This window comes from Lytechinus variegatus, chromosome 7 (genome assembly GCF_018143015.1).
Source record: "Lytechinus variegatus isolate NC3 chromosome 7, Lvar_3.0, whole genome shotgun sequence".
NCBI lineage: Eukaryota > Metazoa > Echinodermata > Echinoidea > Temnopleuroida > Toxopneustidae > Lytechinus > Lytechinus variegatus.
Genome location: NC_054746.1, coordinates 35,630,213 through 35,645,617, shown reverse-complemented (window position 1 = coordinate 35,645,617; position 15,405 = coordinate 35,630,213). Strand labels below are relative to the sequence as shown.

At 37.7% G+C, this 15,405-nt stretch overlaps 1 protein-coding gene across 1 annotated transcript; it reads right to left on the bottom strand.

Annotated features, from left to right (window-relative positions):
- Window positions 1-1,003: 1,003 nt before the first annotated feature.
- LOC121419132 (catechol O-methyltransferase B-like) lies at window positions 1,004-10,369 on the bottom strand. Its single transcript, XM_041613452.1, has 4 exons — window positions 10,019-10,369; window positions 5,949-6,113; window positions 4,827-5,020; window positions 1,004-3,611 (listed from the first exon to the last, which is right to left on the bottom strand). The coding sequence occupies exons 1-4, from the start codon at window positions 10,107-10,109 to the stop codon at window positions 3,300-3,302; spliced, it is 762 nt and encodes a 253-aa protein (XP_041469386.1). The 5' UTR covers window positions 10,110-10,369; the 3' UTR covers window positions 1,004-3,299.
- Window positions 10,370-15,405: the final 5,036 nt, after the last annotated feature.

The window sequence follows — 15,405 nt, the reverse complement described above, 5'->3', positions numbered from 1 at the left end:
CATAGCTATATACATATATTACATATATATAGTTAGTTATATCTCTATTGGAAATGGTCAGCCGTAGTTTGAAGCAACGACCTAATTCCATTTACCAGGTGGCCATGAACCTAAATGACAATTAGTTTTTCACAACACAAGGGAGGAAGGGAGGAGTGTCAAAGTAAAACAATTCTGAATTTACAGAGTGATAATGCACGTGCACCTGAACAGGTAGCCTAGCATAGCCGAGTAATAATGATAGCAGGGTCCGCTGTGTATGGAAGCTTAAAAGTGCCACCGAGATGTTGAGAAAATTATCTTGGGAAGTCGACATCATGATGATCAGAAGACAAGATCTTTGATTCATGATCATGTCATCTGATCATCTCTTCTAAAAGATGTAGACATGACGAGTTACGAGATCATGACATCATTCTGATCATCTCCTCCACTGGATGTAGACATGACGAGATAGAAGATCTTTTCATCTGATCATCTCTTCTACAAGATGTCGACATGACGAGATCCGGGATCTTGTCATCTCATCATCTTTTCTAAAAGATGTCGACATGACGAGATCCGGGATCTTGTCATCTGATCATCTCTTCTAAAATATGTCGACATGATGAGGGCCGGGATCATGTCATCTGATCATCTCTTCTAATAGATGTCGACATGATGAGATCCAGGATCTTGTCATCTGATCTTTTGCTCTCATGATACCGACTTCCCAAGATAATTATCTCAACATCTCGGTGGCACTTTTCAGCTTCCATAGCTGGGAGAACAGTTTTCGGAACTGAAGTGGCTACGCTGGGTAAATATACCTTATTATCGCTATTATTATTATTATTACCATTATCATTATCATTATTATTATTATCATTATTATCATTATTATTATTATTTTTTTATTATTGTTATTATTATATTGTCATTCACACTCTTTTCTGGTGAATTTAGTAACAAAAATGAACAAAAAAGACCTTTATGAAACACATGGATTTTATTTGTCAGCTTGAATAATACCAAATACTGAATATAATACTTTGAACTAATGACAAGCGTGGAATTCATAAGAGCATTGTTTTGAAATGTAATATCATGTACATAATAATCGACTTATATATTGTATATAAAATATATATAGGGGTCTAGAGAGAAAATCAAAAGCTTCGGCCTTTGGCCTTGGTGTAGATATGAAATAATATCCTTAAAAAGCTTCCAATTAATGAAATGAAATATCACATTGAAAAGTTAATGAAATATTCATAAAATATGCCTTCTTTTTTATTTTTGGTCAGGATTATTTCAGTAAAAATGGCAGAAATTTGATGCATCAAGTAGGATAGGAGTAATCGTATATGCCAGAAAGGATATAGTGTAAATCTCATAAGGGCTCCGTCCAGGGGGCTCCGTAACACATAGATTAACGATTACCGATAATCGCTAATTTGAAAGAACAATAAATATTGGTTCCTAGTCAGTCTACGGAGCAAACTGTGCATGCAATAATGATCTTGATAGGCCATTTCATTTAGCGATCAATCGCCAATCTTGTGTTACGGAGCCAAGAACACATCAAGGGATTATCATTGCTTTATACATTGGTCACATTTGCTCTACGGCGGCCGTACGGCGAGTAGAAAACAGCCGTTTTTAAAATTAACGAGCTACATAATTGGTTTGCATAAAAATGAATAAAACGACTGTTTTCGACTCGCCGTACGGCCGCCGTAGAGCAAACGTGACCAAGGTATTACCATCATGGCGGTAAAATCATTCAAAGTATCCCTTAGTACTTACTGACTATTCCTCATACGACATAGTGAAATGAAAATGAAAAATGAAATGAAATGTCAAAATTTACTTTAGAAACATTAAATCATAGACCAATTCATGCTGATTTTTTTTTTTTCTTGACAATTCATTTACATTATTGAATCACTAAGCTGGCTTGATTGGCCTATTTGGATTCCTCTATAAAAACTCTTCATTGAGGCACATCGGCGGTTGAAAACCTTGATAGAAACAAGTTAGGAAAATCACTGAAGTCTTTTTACCTCTAAGGTAAAACTTGTCCAATATTTGGGATAACATGCGTGTTTCGTGAGTACGACTGGCTTAGTAAAGGTAATGCAACAATTTTTGGCAATATTTTACCAATGCAATCAGAGGCTTACCGTGGGTCACGGCATTTGGAGGGGAGCACCAGCAAAAAAAAATGAGTGAATTAGTGAGCGTGCTTTAGCCAGGCATACTGACCTAAAATACATTTTAAGCACTGTGCCATTCAAAGAATATGTCTCTCACTGATCAATTAACGTGAACGCGAAGCACAAGCTGAACATTTTTTATATGCAGACATAAAAGGACATTATAAGCAAAATGAAAACTGATAATCAGACCAAATAGAAAAGGGACACAAGGACTGTTAAAGGAACTCATGAAGAGCAGACAAATCTCACCGTAAGAACGGACTAGAAATGTTTGATATTTATACCTTAAAAGGGGCAATCATTTTAAGAAGTAAATAAAGTAAGCATATGTCACTACCTAAAATTATAAAAGCTCGGAGAGGAAATATATTTGGCGTATATTGACTTGAAAATGGATAGTACAATTTAATCCCCACGAATATGATTATTTATCTCATTAAAAAGACAATGCGAGCACTAGGTGTGATGATAGACCCTAGAAAATTTGTTTCATGGGGTTATGAAAAAAATCTTAATGTAATATAATATAATATATATGATATAATGTAACAATATAATATAATATACAATAATTTGTTCTATTTCCTCCTCCACAACGTTTCTATTTTTTTCTCCCCCCCCCCCTGCTCCCGTTTTTTCCAGCCGATTTTGGGAGGGGCATGTGCCCCGTAGTTACGCCAGTGCAACAATCGCAGGATAAATGGAAGGGCGACGGTGGGGCAGACTTCTTAAAAAAACAAAAGGTCTCACTAACTTTTCTTTCACGCTGTGTTAAACCCTTTCGTTGATCACGTCATCAATCTATTATTTCTTAAGTGAAGACCATGCAGATTAAACATTCAAATGTCACCAAAGATGTAAAGAGCAAATTTTCAATCTACTAAGTGGGTCAAGTCACAAGGACTGTTATTTTTCTAAGAGGACTGAAAACTTCCATATTAATTATTTCTAGTCAAAATACCATCAAGGTTATACTTATTTTTCTATAATTTCTTCAGGCTAAAGAACAAAAGAAAGATAATACATGAAAAGTCTAACGCATTTCAATAATAATGATGAGACCAATAAGGCATGAAAGTTTGCTTGATAAGGTAATTCTCAACCCACAAAAATGGATTTCTCAATACCATCCGGTAGACTGGTAAACTCGAAAGAACTCCCGAAGTATTCCGATTCGTACTTCGGTGAATTTCGGACGTACTCGAGATAGTTTGGCGACCCTGGTATGACCATATTGTCCGCAACGACTACGGTTCCGTTTCTCACAAGTCGATGGTCTTCCAGGAGGATGAGATCGGCTTTGTACAAAGATTTGACGTGATCGATGAACACGTAATCAAAAGAGTCGATGTTGAATTCGTCTTTTAGATTTGGAATCACTTTGTTGGAAAAGCCTTTTATGACTTGTACCTGTATATCGTACACGGAAAAGAAAATATAACAGAGAATTATATAAACATGAAATATATTTCAGATGACAACTCTCATCTGGTCAATGATTAAATCATTATTGATTATTCTCTTAAAAGTATTAATCAATGGTAAGGTGTTTTTCTTTTAATTACTTGCTGCATAACATGTTAGTGGCAATGTAAGAGTAACATTATGTGAAAAAATGAAGAAAATAAAGTCGATATGCACCAGTTATTCAAGATATTAAATTCATATCATTCTCTCAGTCCCTGTTAATAAAGCTCAATCTGTAAATACTTTTATCGACGCTATCTACAGTCCCTTGGAACTGTATATCTATGATAAGATTGAATTTTACCTTTATCACGAATAGACCCATAGTTCGCTCTAAAATGAGCTAAAATTCACAAAGATAGGCCTATCGTTCACTCCAAAGGCCATGGTTCCTTGTATAAGGGTTTGATTATAGTTTATTTGCATTTAATAAACACTTAATGGCTCAATTTCGACAACGTTTAAGGACGATATGAATCGTCCGTGCGTCTGGCAGAACTTTGGCGTATCACGGCAGAATTCTACCCCCCCCCCCCCTCCCCCATCCCCTTAGGATGCCTTCTGATTGAGATGAGAAAGGTCACCCTTCGAGGTATGGTTTCGAGTGAGATTCGAAGGTTCGGAAAACTTTTCTCATGCAGTCTCGGAATTACATTTGTTGTTCGTAGGTTTAGGATATCATTAACAAGAACGGCTTTCCAGTTAAGAAAAATGCTTTTAAAAATAACTGATTTTGAATTTCCGGCGGACTGATATATTCTGAAGACTTCCGAACACATGTTGCGTAATTTTAGTACCGCGTTCCGGGATCGCAAAGTAAAAGTTGCGCAAGATTTGAAAGAAAAAGTACATTGCGGCGCGGCGCCAGCTTTTCGCGTTATTTATTGCGAAATTGTCGGGGAGGGGGGGCTGGAATAAGCACCAAATATATAATACTAGTGGCGTATTGGGTATTTACGAAGAAAAGGTGGAAAGGAGGAAGGGTCACTTGCCACATGTGTCACTTTAGTGGACAAAAAGGCAACAAATTAAAGAAAATCTTTGTCCATTCTGACAATAACCAAACAAGCAACCATTATTGAGGCATAATTTAACTCTTGCCCTGGGTGCTTTTTCGCTTGAACTGCACGTTGAAAAAAAAGTTAATTTAAATGTTACCACATCTTGCAATCCTGCAAATTCGACCATCTTTCTGGCAGTAACAGCCCTATCTTCATCGGCCTCCACGCACAGGTACCGAGATCCTTCCGGAAGTTCCCGAGCAGCGTTGATAGCCGAGTAACCGACGAAAGTACCGAGTTCGAGACACGTCTTGGGTTTCGTTTCCTGCACGATCTTTCTCACTATGGGGGCTGGGATGATAGACGGATGGAAGGAATAAAAGGAAGAAAGCGATGGTCGTTTGTAGATCTTTAAATGCGCCCCGGCCAGATCATAAAAAGGTGAAATCCTCTCAAACCGTCAATAAAAGGGTCGATCGGTAACATTCTACATGTTTAAATTCAAATTCAAATTTATTTATTTCACTTCCATAAGACAAAAACAAATTGTATACCATAAACATAAGTATTTGTGTCCGTTGCAAAGAAACAAAAATAATAATACATATGTTGTGAAAAAAAAACACTTAGACAATTTGGGCAACACATTGGAGGTTTCAAATAAGTATACTATTTTTCAATAGAAATTAAATTAAGATGGAAATGGATATAATTATTCTAGGTATATAATGTATATAATTATTCTAGGTATAATACATACATTGGGATTCTGGAACTCAAACATGAAATCTAGCTTACAATGGGTTGGGTTGGGTCTCGGGAGGGTCTGAGCTGTAAAACGTTGTTTCGAGATTGAAGAATTACTGGCCTCTGATTGTTCCTATAGAAACTGTCCTAAACTGTCTATTGTTGTGCGGCTAATTTATTCATAAAAAATTAATTAAAAAAATCAGCTAATCCTAACCAATAAAAAATTGACAAATATGTACAGGGGCCGCGCAACGGGTTTCAAAGTGGGGGGGGGGTTGACCATTCAAAAAGTCACAATTATAAGGTCATTTTTACGTTTTTGTACGCGGTTTTGGAAAAAAAGTGGGAATTGAAGACCACCCCCTCCCTCGCTTCCGCAGCCCTTGATGTAACCCCCCCCAAAAAAAAAAGTCATATCCCATTGCTTAATGATTCATGAAACTGAATGAAACTTATGATATAAAAAGAAAGGATCGAGTGCTGTTTCTACTCGTCACATACCCACTTATACACCCAAATATACCGATACCTTTATCGTCACCGAGGCAGAACGTCCATTGCTTTTCACGACAGAAACGATCCATCGTTTTGATGATACTCTCAGGATCTCCTCTCTGCGCATGCTCAATGACGTACTGATAAATCCTATCGCACAGTCTGCCATACCATCGGTCGTATAATACCTTTAAGACTCCTGCATGAAGAAGGGAGATCAAAGAGACAGAAGAAAACACGATGAGAAACAAAAATAGGAGAAATGGAAAAGTTTGTATTACATGTATTTAGGTAGGCTGTACTTTTGTGAAAATTAGAGGGGGTTCCAACTTTTGCAATAGGAAAGCGAAAAAAAAGAAGAATGAAACTCTTATAGATATTTACAAAAGAGGACATCATAGTGTAAAGGATACCTCTTTCCTTTTTTTGAAAAAAAAAATGTTCGCAGTATTCGATCCCCCCCAAAAAAGAGAAAATATATCAAGAAATCGCCGCGCCTGTATCCCTGAGATGTGTAGACCTATGTGTGAGGATTATGTAGGAAAATAATGACTCGATCAGTATAGTTCGAGAGACAAACTTAAAGGGGTAGGCGTATATATACTCCAGGTTGAAAATAATTACCAAAATAGGATGAACGAACAGAGCGCTGAAAGTGTATATCAAATTTGATAAAAACTAATGAAGTTATTGAATTTCAAAGTTCGGCATTGTGGAAACATGCAGGTATATCATGTACATGCCGTCATGAAAGTGTAATAAGATTTGATAAAGTTTATTTGATGTGGGTAAAAAATGTGCTTCCTTGTAATGAAACGAATTTCAACAATCAAGACAAAAGTAAATCATGGGAGCCTTTCATGAAAGAAGTTGTCAGAAATTTCATCCGACAAGTCCCTTGTTATCCGACAGTTACTATCAGGCGCGTATCCAGGATTTTGCACCCCGGGGGCCCGTCCTAATTTTGGCGCCCCTGTAAACTTTTAGGAAAATGCCCCCCCCCCCGCCAGGCAATCATAGGTGCCTTATATTCATGTTGAATTATATTTTTTTCATAATCACGTAAAAAAAGACAATCGAGGATCACTTTTTTTCAATGTGTTCATGAAAAAAATATTCATGAATATGTTACAATACCACTTTTTGAAAAGATTTAATGCGACCAGAAAGTATATAATCTTAAGCACTTTGGGTTTCAATTTAGTTTAATATCTCAACAGAGTGGTAGGCCCTACTAAAATTATGTGTGCGGGAGCAATATAATTTCTTTACTAGGGGCTGATCCAGTTTTCGCCAATAGGGGGGGGGGTGGATATTTTCAGCTATATGTTTCCTGATCGGACATTCTAAGCACGTTTTGCAGCCGGGAACAAACCAAAGTTGATGTGAGCGCGAAACGCAAGCTAAAAAATTGATATTCTGACCTCAAATTTGGAAACTATAAGTACTTTTGGCAATCAACAATAGGATGGCTATCTATCTCAACATTTTATGCGAGCGCGAAGCCCGAGCAGAAAATTTTTGATATTCCGACCCAAAGTTGGACATTCTAAGCACTTAATCTAACCATGAACAGGATCGTCACCTTATCTATCTCAATATTTTATGCGAACGCGAAGCGCGAGTTGACAATATTTGAATTTCCGACACCAAACTAGGGATAAGCATATTTTGCAACCATGAACAGGATGGGTATTTAATTAAAGAATTGTGCGAGCGGGAAGCACGAGCTGAAAAATTGGGAGATTCTGCCAAAATTTGGACATCCTATATGCACTTTCTGTAATCATGAACACATATTGGTATCTAATTAATCGATGCGAGCACAAAGAGCGAACAAAAAAATTTTGATATTCCGACCGAAAGCTTGCCATTCTAATTTCTAAGCCTACTTTGTGACCATGAACAGGATAAGTATTTATCTAAACAATTGGTGCGAGCGCGAAGCGCGAGCTGAAATATTTTATGTTCTGATATAAAATTTGGACATTCGAGTAAGCATTTTTGGTCAGGTTTAGGATAAGTAGGTCCGATATAACAAATCATTTTATCCTTCTACATCATCCGAAGCACTTGATCTCATCATGAACAGGATCGTCAACTTACTAAACAGGCCCACAGTGGGAGCGTTTCATGGACATGAAATCTGAAAACTTGTCGGACGAAAATGTTGATAAAATTCTCCCCTGAAGTCAATTCCATTTTTTACATTCTTAGATCAAAAAATGTGTTTAAACACGTTTTCATATAATGAAATACAATAATGCAGGGGCCGCGGAACGGTTTTCAAAGTGGGGGGGGGGGAGGCTGAGTCAAAAGTAGGGGGCTAACCATGCAAAAAATCACAATCATTACGGTCATTTTTATGGATTTTTGTACACGGTTTTGGAAAAAAAACTGAGGGGCTGAAGCCCCCTTGCCCACCCCCCCCCCCCCCCCCGCTTCCGCGGCCCCTGAAAAGTGGAGATTATCATGGGCTTGCCCCTTTTCATCGATGAGGACGTGCACAGAGCTGTTTCACCGAAATAATATAAACCGTTAAAATGTACCCGTATTTGCTATTCCTTGTCTAATTTGATGGAATTTTCTATGTTTATAATCGTCTGATTTTACTATACATTAACAAAAACCATATAATTTTCTACCTTGAACACCCTTTTAACAAAGAAGATATGAGATGCTATATTGCTAACATGAGTATAGTGAGAAATGAATGTTAATATTATTATATTCAAGGATCTATCCTCAGTCTCAGATACTAATAGAAACAAGTGGATAATAACTGTAGTAGCCATTAACATCACTTTGACGACTGAGATGTTTAAATCTTGGATAATTCATGACATCCAACGAGATTAAGAGAATGCCACTTCGTGATAGGATTTCTCAATGTTTGGATTGGTTTTCATGGTAAATGTACTGTATGGATATAGTGTGTTTTAACTTTAATGTATAAAACCGTGTTAGATTTCAGATATTTTTTAATATATCTAGAAAAATAATAGACTACGGGCAAACTGGAATTGTTTCCACTATTTCTTTTTTTTTCAAATAAAAATAAAGATAAATTAAGGAAAAGTAATTAAAAGAATATTGAAGAGAGGTGAAATATAATATTTTTCATATTGTCAATGGAGCTACTGCAAAATTATTCTTTTTATATTAAAAATAGCATTTTTATTTTTGCTTGCTCACGACTTTTTAGAAATACGTAAATATTGGCCACGCCCCCCCCCCATTGTGGGCTCATATACGCCACTGGTATTCATAAACAATAATAATGTTTATTGTAACGGGGTCAAGTCCACCTCAGAAAAATGTTGGTTTGAATCAATAGAGAAAAATCAAACAAGTATAATGCTCAAAATTTCATCAAAATCGGATGTAAAATAAGAAAGTTATGACATTTTAAAGTTTCGCTTATTTTTCACAAAATAGTTATATGCACAATTTAGTCACATGCAAATGAGAGAATCGATGAATCCCTCACTCACTTTTTTCATTTCATTGTTTGAATTATACAATATTTCAATTTTTACAGATTTGACAATAAGGACCAACTTGACCGATCTATAAAATATTAAACCATGTTAATTACACATGTTCAGCGAGAAATAAAACTTTGTTTCACAAGACAATGGGGAGAAAATTAGAATATTTCATATAATAAAATACAAAGGAAATAGTGAGTATGTGATGTCATCAGTTCCCTCATTTGCATACCGACCAAGATGTACATGTAATCAGTAATATTTTGTGAAATTAAGCAAAACTTTAAAATGTCATAACTGTTTAATTTTACATCCGATTTTGATGAAATTTTCATTTATTGTACTTTGTGCTTGTTTAATTTTTCTCTTTTTGTTGAAATCTACTTTTTGTAGGGTGGACTTGTCCTTTAATACACAATCAAACGATCACCATTGACACTGAATATCGTGAGCAAGAGAGCCATAATAAAGAGAGAGGGTTGGACGTAGTACACCTTTTCAAGTTGCTGGATTATTGCCCCCCCCCCCCGGCCAAATGACGCGAGCCATGTTTCCCTAAAAAAAGCCATCATTTTCTTCTCTAAATTTATGTGGGTGTAAACCCGAATCTTACCTTCGTCTGGATCATATAAGAAGAGTAAGATCCTGCAATATATATACTGACTCCATGAAAGCTGTTGTACTTGTGATCTCCCTTTCTCCATCTTCAAAACTAGTACATCATCGTTGTTTTACAACCGTACGAACAAGAATGTCATGCACAGACAAGAATGTTACACGACGGCCACCTCTTCGCATGTGTAGCCCGACTCGCTGGTGTGCAGCAATGATTGTTGTACGTGTATCATCGTACTCCGGGATAGTGTACAATTTTTGCAAAGAGACGGACGTACTCAAGGTCATAAAGAGCAAATAGGTCTATCCATGCATAGCTTATCACGATTCGACCTCTTGTATTATAAGAGAAAATACCCCGCCACCCCCGCCCCCCCCCCACTCCGGGATCGGAGGGACCGCATGCGTGTTCCCAAAATCTCCGGTAAAGGGTTACTTTTGTATTAAAAAAAGGGGGGTGTATTTGACTTTTCACCCGGAGATTTCTTTTTGTGTTTTTTTTTCTCTCTCGATCTCTCTCTCTTTGGACTACTGAGAAATTTAAAAAGGGATTATAAAATATCTTGAATAAAAAAAAGAATCAAATCCTGGGATCAAATTCCTGTTCGAAAGCTCATATTATTTCATTTTGAAAAGTAAAACATAGGAAACATATATAATCCCCCACGATCGACTCGATAGTCGATACGGACATTCTCAAAATCTGCGTGAGAGATAACCCGGGTATCCCATTGTTATTCCGTTACCAAGTGATCACGGAAAGTATGAAAAGTTAAAACTGCTATTAACAGGACGGGATAAGCCCGTCAGTCATAAGGACCATAAGTCATAATACTAACTGGTCATAAGGACCGCTAGTCATAACGTGTAAAATCCTATACCCAAAAGCTCGCTAGTCATAATAGGCAAAAGGGGTCGCTAGTCATAAGGTCATAAGGACCATGGGTCATAAGGTCCGATTTTCATAATGCAAGATAAGGGTCGCTATTCATAATGGACCATAAGGGTAATTGATCATAAGGATCGCTAGTCATAATCAACAATGAGGGTCGGTATTCATAATACTAGATAAGGGTCGCTAGTCATAAAAAGGAAGAGGCTACATTAATCATAAGGGTCGCCAGTCATAATAGGGGATGAGGGTCGCCAGTCATAATAGTAGAAGGGGTTCGTCAGTCATAATAATACATGAGGGTCGCCAGTCATAATACTAAAAGGGGTTCGCCAGTCATAATAGTAGAAGGGGTTCGCCAGTCATAATAGTAGAAGGGGTTCGTCAGTCATAATGGTCGATGAGGGTCGCTATTCATAATAGTAGAAAGGGTTCGCCAGTCATAATAATGAATGAGGGTCGCCAGTCATAATACTAAAAGGGGTTCGCCAATCATAAAAGTAGAAGGGGTTCGCCAGTCATAATGGTAGATGAGGGTCGCTATTCATAATAGTAGAAGGGGTTCGCCAGTCATAATGGTAGATGAGGGTCGCTATTCATAATAGTAGAAAGGGTTCGCCAGTCATAATAATAGATGAGGGTCGCCAGTCATAATAGTAGAAGGGGTTCGCCAGTCATAATGGTAGATGAGGGTCGCTAGTCATAATAGTAGAAAGGGTTCGCCAGTCATAATAATAGATGAGGGTCGCCAGTCATAATAGGAGAAAGGGTTCGCCAGTCATAATAATGGATGAGGGTCGCCAGTCATAATAGGAGAAAGGGTTCGCCAGTCATAATAATGGATGAGGGTCGCCAGTCATAATACCAAAAGGGGTTCGCCAGTCATAAAAGTAGAAGGGGTTCGCCAGTCATAATGGTAGATGAGGGTCGCTATTCATAATAGTGGAAAGGGTTCGCCAGTCATAATGGTAGATGAGGGTCGCTATTCATAATAGTAGAAAAGGTTCGCCAGTCATAATAATGGATGAGGGTCGCCAGTCATAATAATGGATGAGGGTCGCTAGTCATAATAGGAGAAAGGGTTCGCCAGTCCTAATAATGGATGAGGGTCGCCAGTCATAATACTAAAAGGGGTTCGCCAGTCATAAAATTAGAAGGGGTTCGCCAGTCATAATGGTAGATGAGGGTCGCTATTCATAATAGTAGAAGGGGTTCGCCATTCATAATGGTAGATGAGGGTCGCTATTCATAATAGTAGAAAGGGTTCGCCAGTCATAATAATGGATGAGGGTCGCCAGTCATAATAATGGATGAGGGTCGCTATTCATAATAGTAGAAAGGGTTCGCCAGTCATAATGGTAGATGAGGGTCGCTATTCATAATAGTAGAAAGGGTTCGCCAGTCATAATAATGGATGAGGGTCGCTAGTCATAATAGGAGAAAGGGTTCGCCAGTCATAATAATGGATGAGGGTCGCCAGTCATAATACTAAAAGGGGTTCGCCAGTCATAAAATTAGAAGGGGTTCGCCAGTCATAATGGTAGATGAGGGTCGCTATTCATAATAGTAGAAGGGGTTCGCCATTCATAATGGTAGATGAGGGTCGCTATTCATAATAGTAGAAAGGGTTCGCCAGTCATAATAATAGATGAGGGTCGGCAGTCATAATAGTAGAAGGGGTTCGCCAGTCATAATGGTAGATGAGGGTCGCTATTCATAATAGGAGAAAGGGTTCGCCAGTCATAATAATGGATGAGGGTCGCCAGTCATAATAGGAGAAAGGGTTCGCCAGTCATAATAATGGATGAGGGTCGCCAGTCATAATACTAAAAGGGGTTCGCCAGTCATAATGGTAGATGAGGGTCGCTATTCATAATAGTAGAAAGGGTTCGCCAGTCATAATGGTAGATGAGGGTCGCTATTCATAATAGTAGAAAGGGTTCGCCAGTCATAATAATGGATGAGGGTCGCCAGTCATAATAGGAGAAAGGGTTCGCCAGTCATAATAATGGATGAGGGTCGCCAGTCATAATAGGAGAAAGGGTTCGCCAGTCATAATAATGGATGAGGGTCGCCAGTCATAATACCAAAAGGGGTTCGCCAGTCATAAAAGTAGAAGGGGTTCGCCAGTCATAATGGTAGATGAGGGTCGCTATTCATAATAGTGGAAAGGGTTCGCCAGTCATAATGGTAGATGAGGGTCGCTATTCATAATAGTAGAAAAGGTTCGCCAGTCATAATAATGGATGAGGGTCGCCAGTCATAATAATGGATGAGGGTCGCTAGTCATAATAGGAGAAAGGGTTCGCCAGTCCTAATAATGGATGAGGGTCGCCAGTCATAATACTAAAAGGGGTTCGCCAGTCATAAAATTAGAAGGGGTTCGCCAGTCATAATGGTAGATGAGGGTCGCTATTCATAATAGTAGAAGGGGTTCGCCATTCATAATGGTAGATGAGGGTCGCTATTCATAATAGTGGAAAGGGTTCGCCAGTCATAATGGTAGATGAGGGTCGCTATTCATAATAGTAGAAAGGGTTCGCCAGTCATAATAATGGATGAGGGTCGCCAGTCATAATATGGATGAGGGTCGCTATTCATAATAGTGGAAAGGGTTCGCCAGTCATAATGGTAGATGAGGGTCGCTATTCATAATAGTAGAAAGGGTTCGCCAGTCATAATAATGGATGAGGGTCGCCAGTCATAATAATGGATGAGGGTCGCCAGTCATAATAGGAGAAAGGGTTCGCCAGTCCTAATAATGGATGAGGGTCGCCAGTCATAATACTAAAAGGGGTTCGCCAGTCATAAAAGTAGAAGGGGTTCGCCAGTCATAATGGTAGATGAGGGTCGCTATTCATAATAGTAGAAGGGGTTCGCCATTCATAATGGTAGATGAGGGTCGCTATTCATAATAGTAGAAAGGGTTCGCCAGTCATAATAATAGATGAGGGTCGGCAGTCATAATAGTAGAAGGGGTTCGCCAGTCATAATGGTAGATGAGGGTCGCTATTCATAATAGGAGAAAGGGTTCGCCAGTCATAATAATGGATGAGGGTCGCCAGTCATAATAGGAGAAAGGGTTCGCCAGTCATAATAATGGATGAGGGTCGCCAGTCATAATACTAAAAGGGGTTCGCCAGTCATAATGGTAGATGAGGGTCGCTATTCATAATAGTAGAAAGGGTTCGCCAGTCATAATGGTAGATGAGGGTCACTATTCATAATAGTAGAAAGGGTTCGCCAGTCATAATAATGGATGAGGGTCGCCAGTCATAATAGGAGAAAGGGTTCGCCAGTCATAATAATGGATGAGGGTCGCATGCAGTCATAATAGAAGAAAGGGTTCGCCAGTCATAATAGTAGATGGGGTCGATAGTCATAATGGTAGCTGAGGTAGATGGTAGATTTTGCGTATTGACCTTCAACCCACTACATTTAGCAAATGAATCCAAAATATTTAGTACATTACAGAAACTGGCAGCTGTACCATCGAGAAATAAAACTGTGTCATCCGCATATTAAAGAACTTTGTATTCTTTTAAGCCAACATAAATTCATTTGACAGAGTGTGAATTTCGAATTAACAACCCAAGAATTTTAGAGCATAGCAAAAACGAATCTTAATGTCATTTGCCCATTGACTATAACACTAGAAAATGCATTCTGATAAAGTATTTTTATTCATGTCATGAAAGATTTGCCAAATTTAAAAATGGAAAGCGTTTTAAACAAAAAATCATGAAAAATCAGAAATCAGGAACATGTTTCTTCTCCGTATACACAATTAAATCATACAAAATTTTCCTATTTTCACCAATAAATCGTCCAGACAAGAATCCTGATTGATTAACATGAATAATTATATGGTAATACTTTTTAAAGTCTGTGAACAATACAACTTTACAACAGTTTATAAACAACATTCAACAATGAAATTGATCTCCAATTTTTGATGAAATGTCTTACTTTGTCACCTTAAGGAATTAATGTTATCAAGCCATTATTGTTTGTGAGATGGATAATTTTCCAGAAATATAAGCAAAATTCATACTTCGTACCAAGAATATACCTAAGTCCTGAAAGAATGCTTAAAAAAATCAGTTGTAAATCCGTCTCGTCCAGGAGGCTTATTATTTTTCATATTTTTTAAATGCAAAATCAACTTCACTGTAAGATATTTCTCCTTAAGAAGAATCGTCTTCCTCTGTAAGACTATGGAAACTCTCTTCTCTAATAAGATTTTAAAAAAAAAGTTCTTCAGCATCACTATTTGCATGATATTTATATAACTGTTCATTATATGAGCCAATTTCTCTTAAAATATCTGTTTGTTTTGCAATACTGTACCATTATCATGAATCAATTCAACAAATGTTTATTTCTGCTATCCTCTGCTTTTCAAGATAAAAAAATATTTAGACGGTTTTTCTCCATATTGCATTATTTGAAGTCTTATCTAAATTGTTCTAATTATTTCCTAAGTAGCCTAA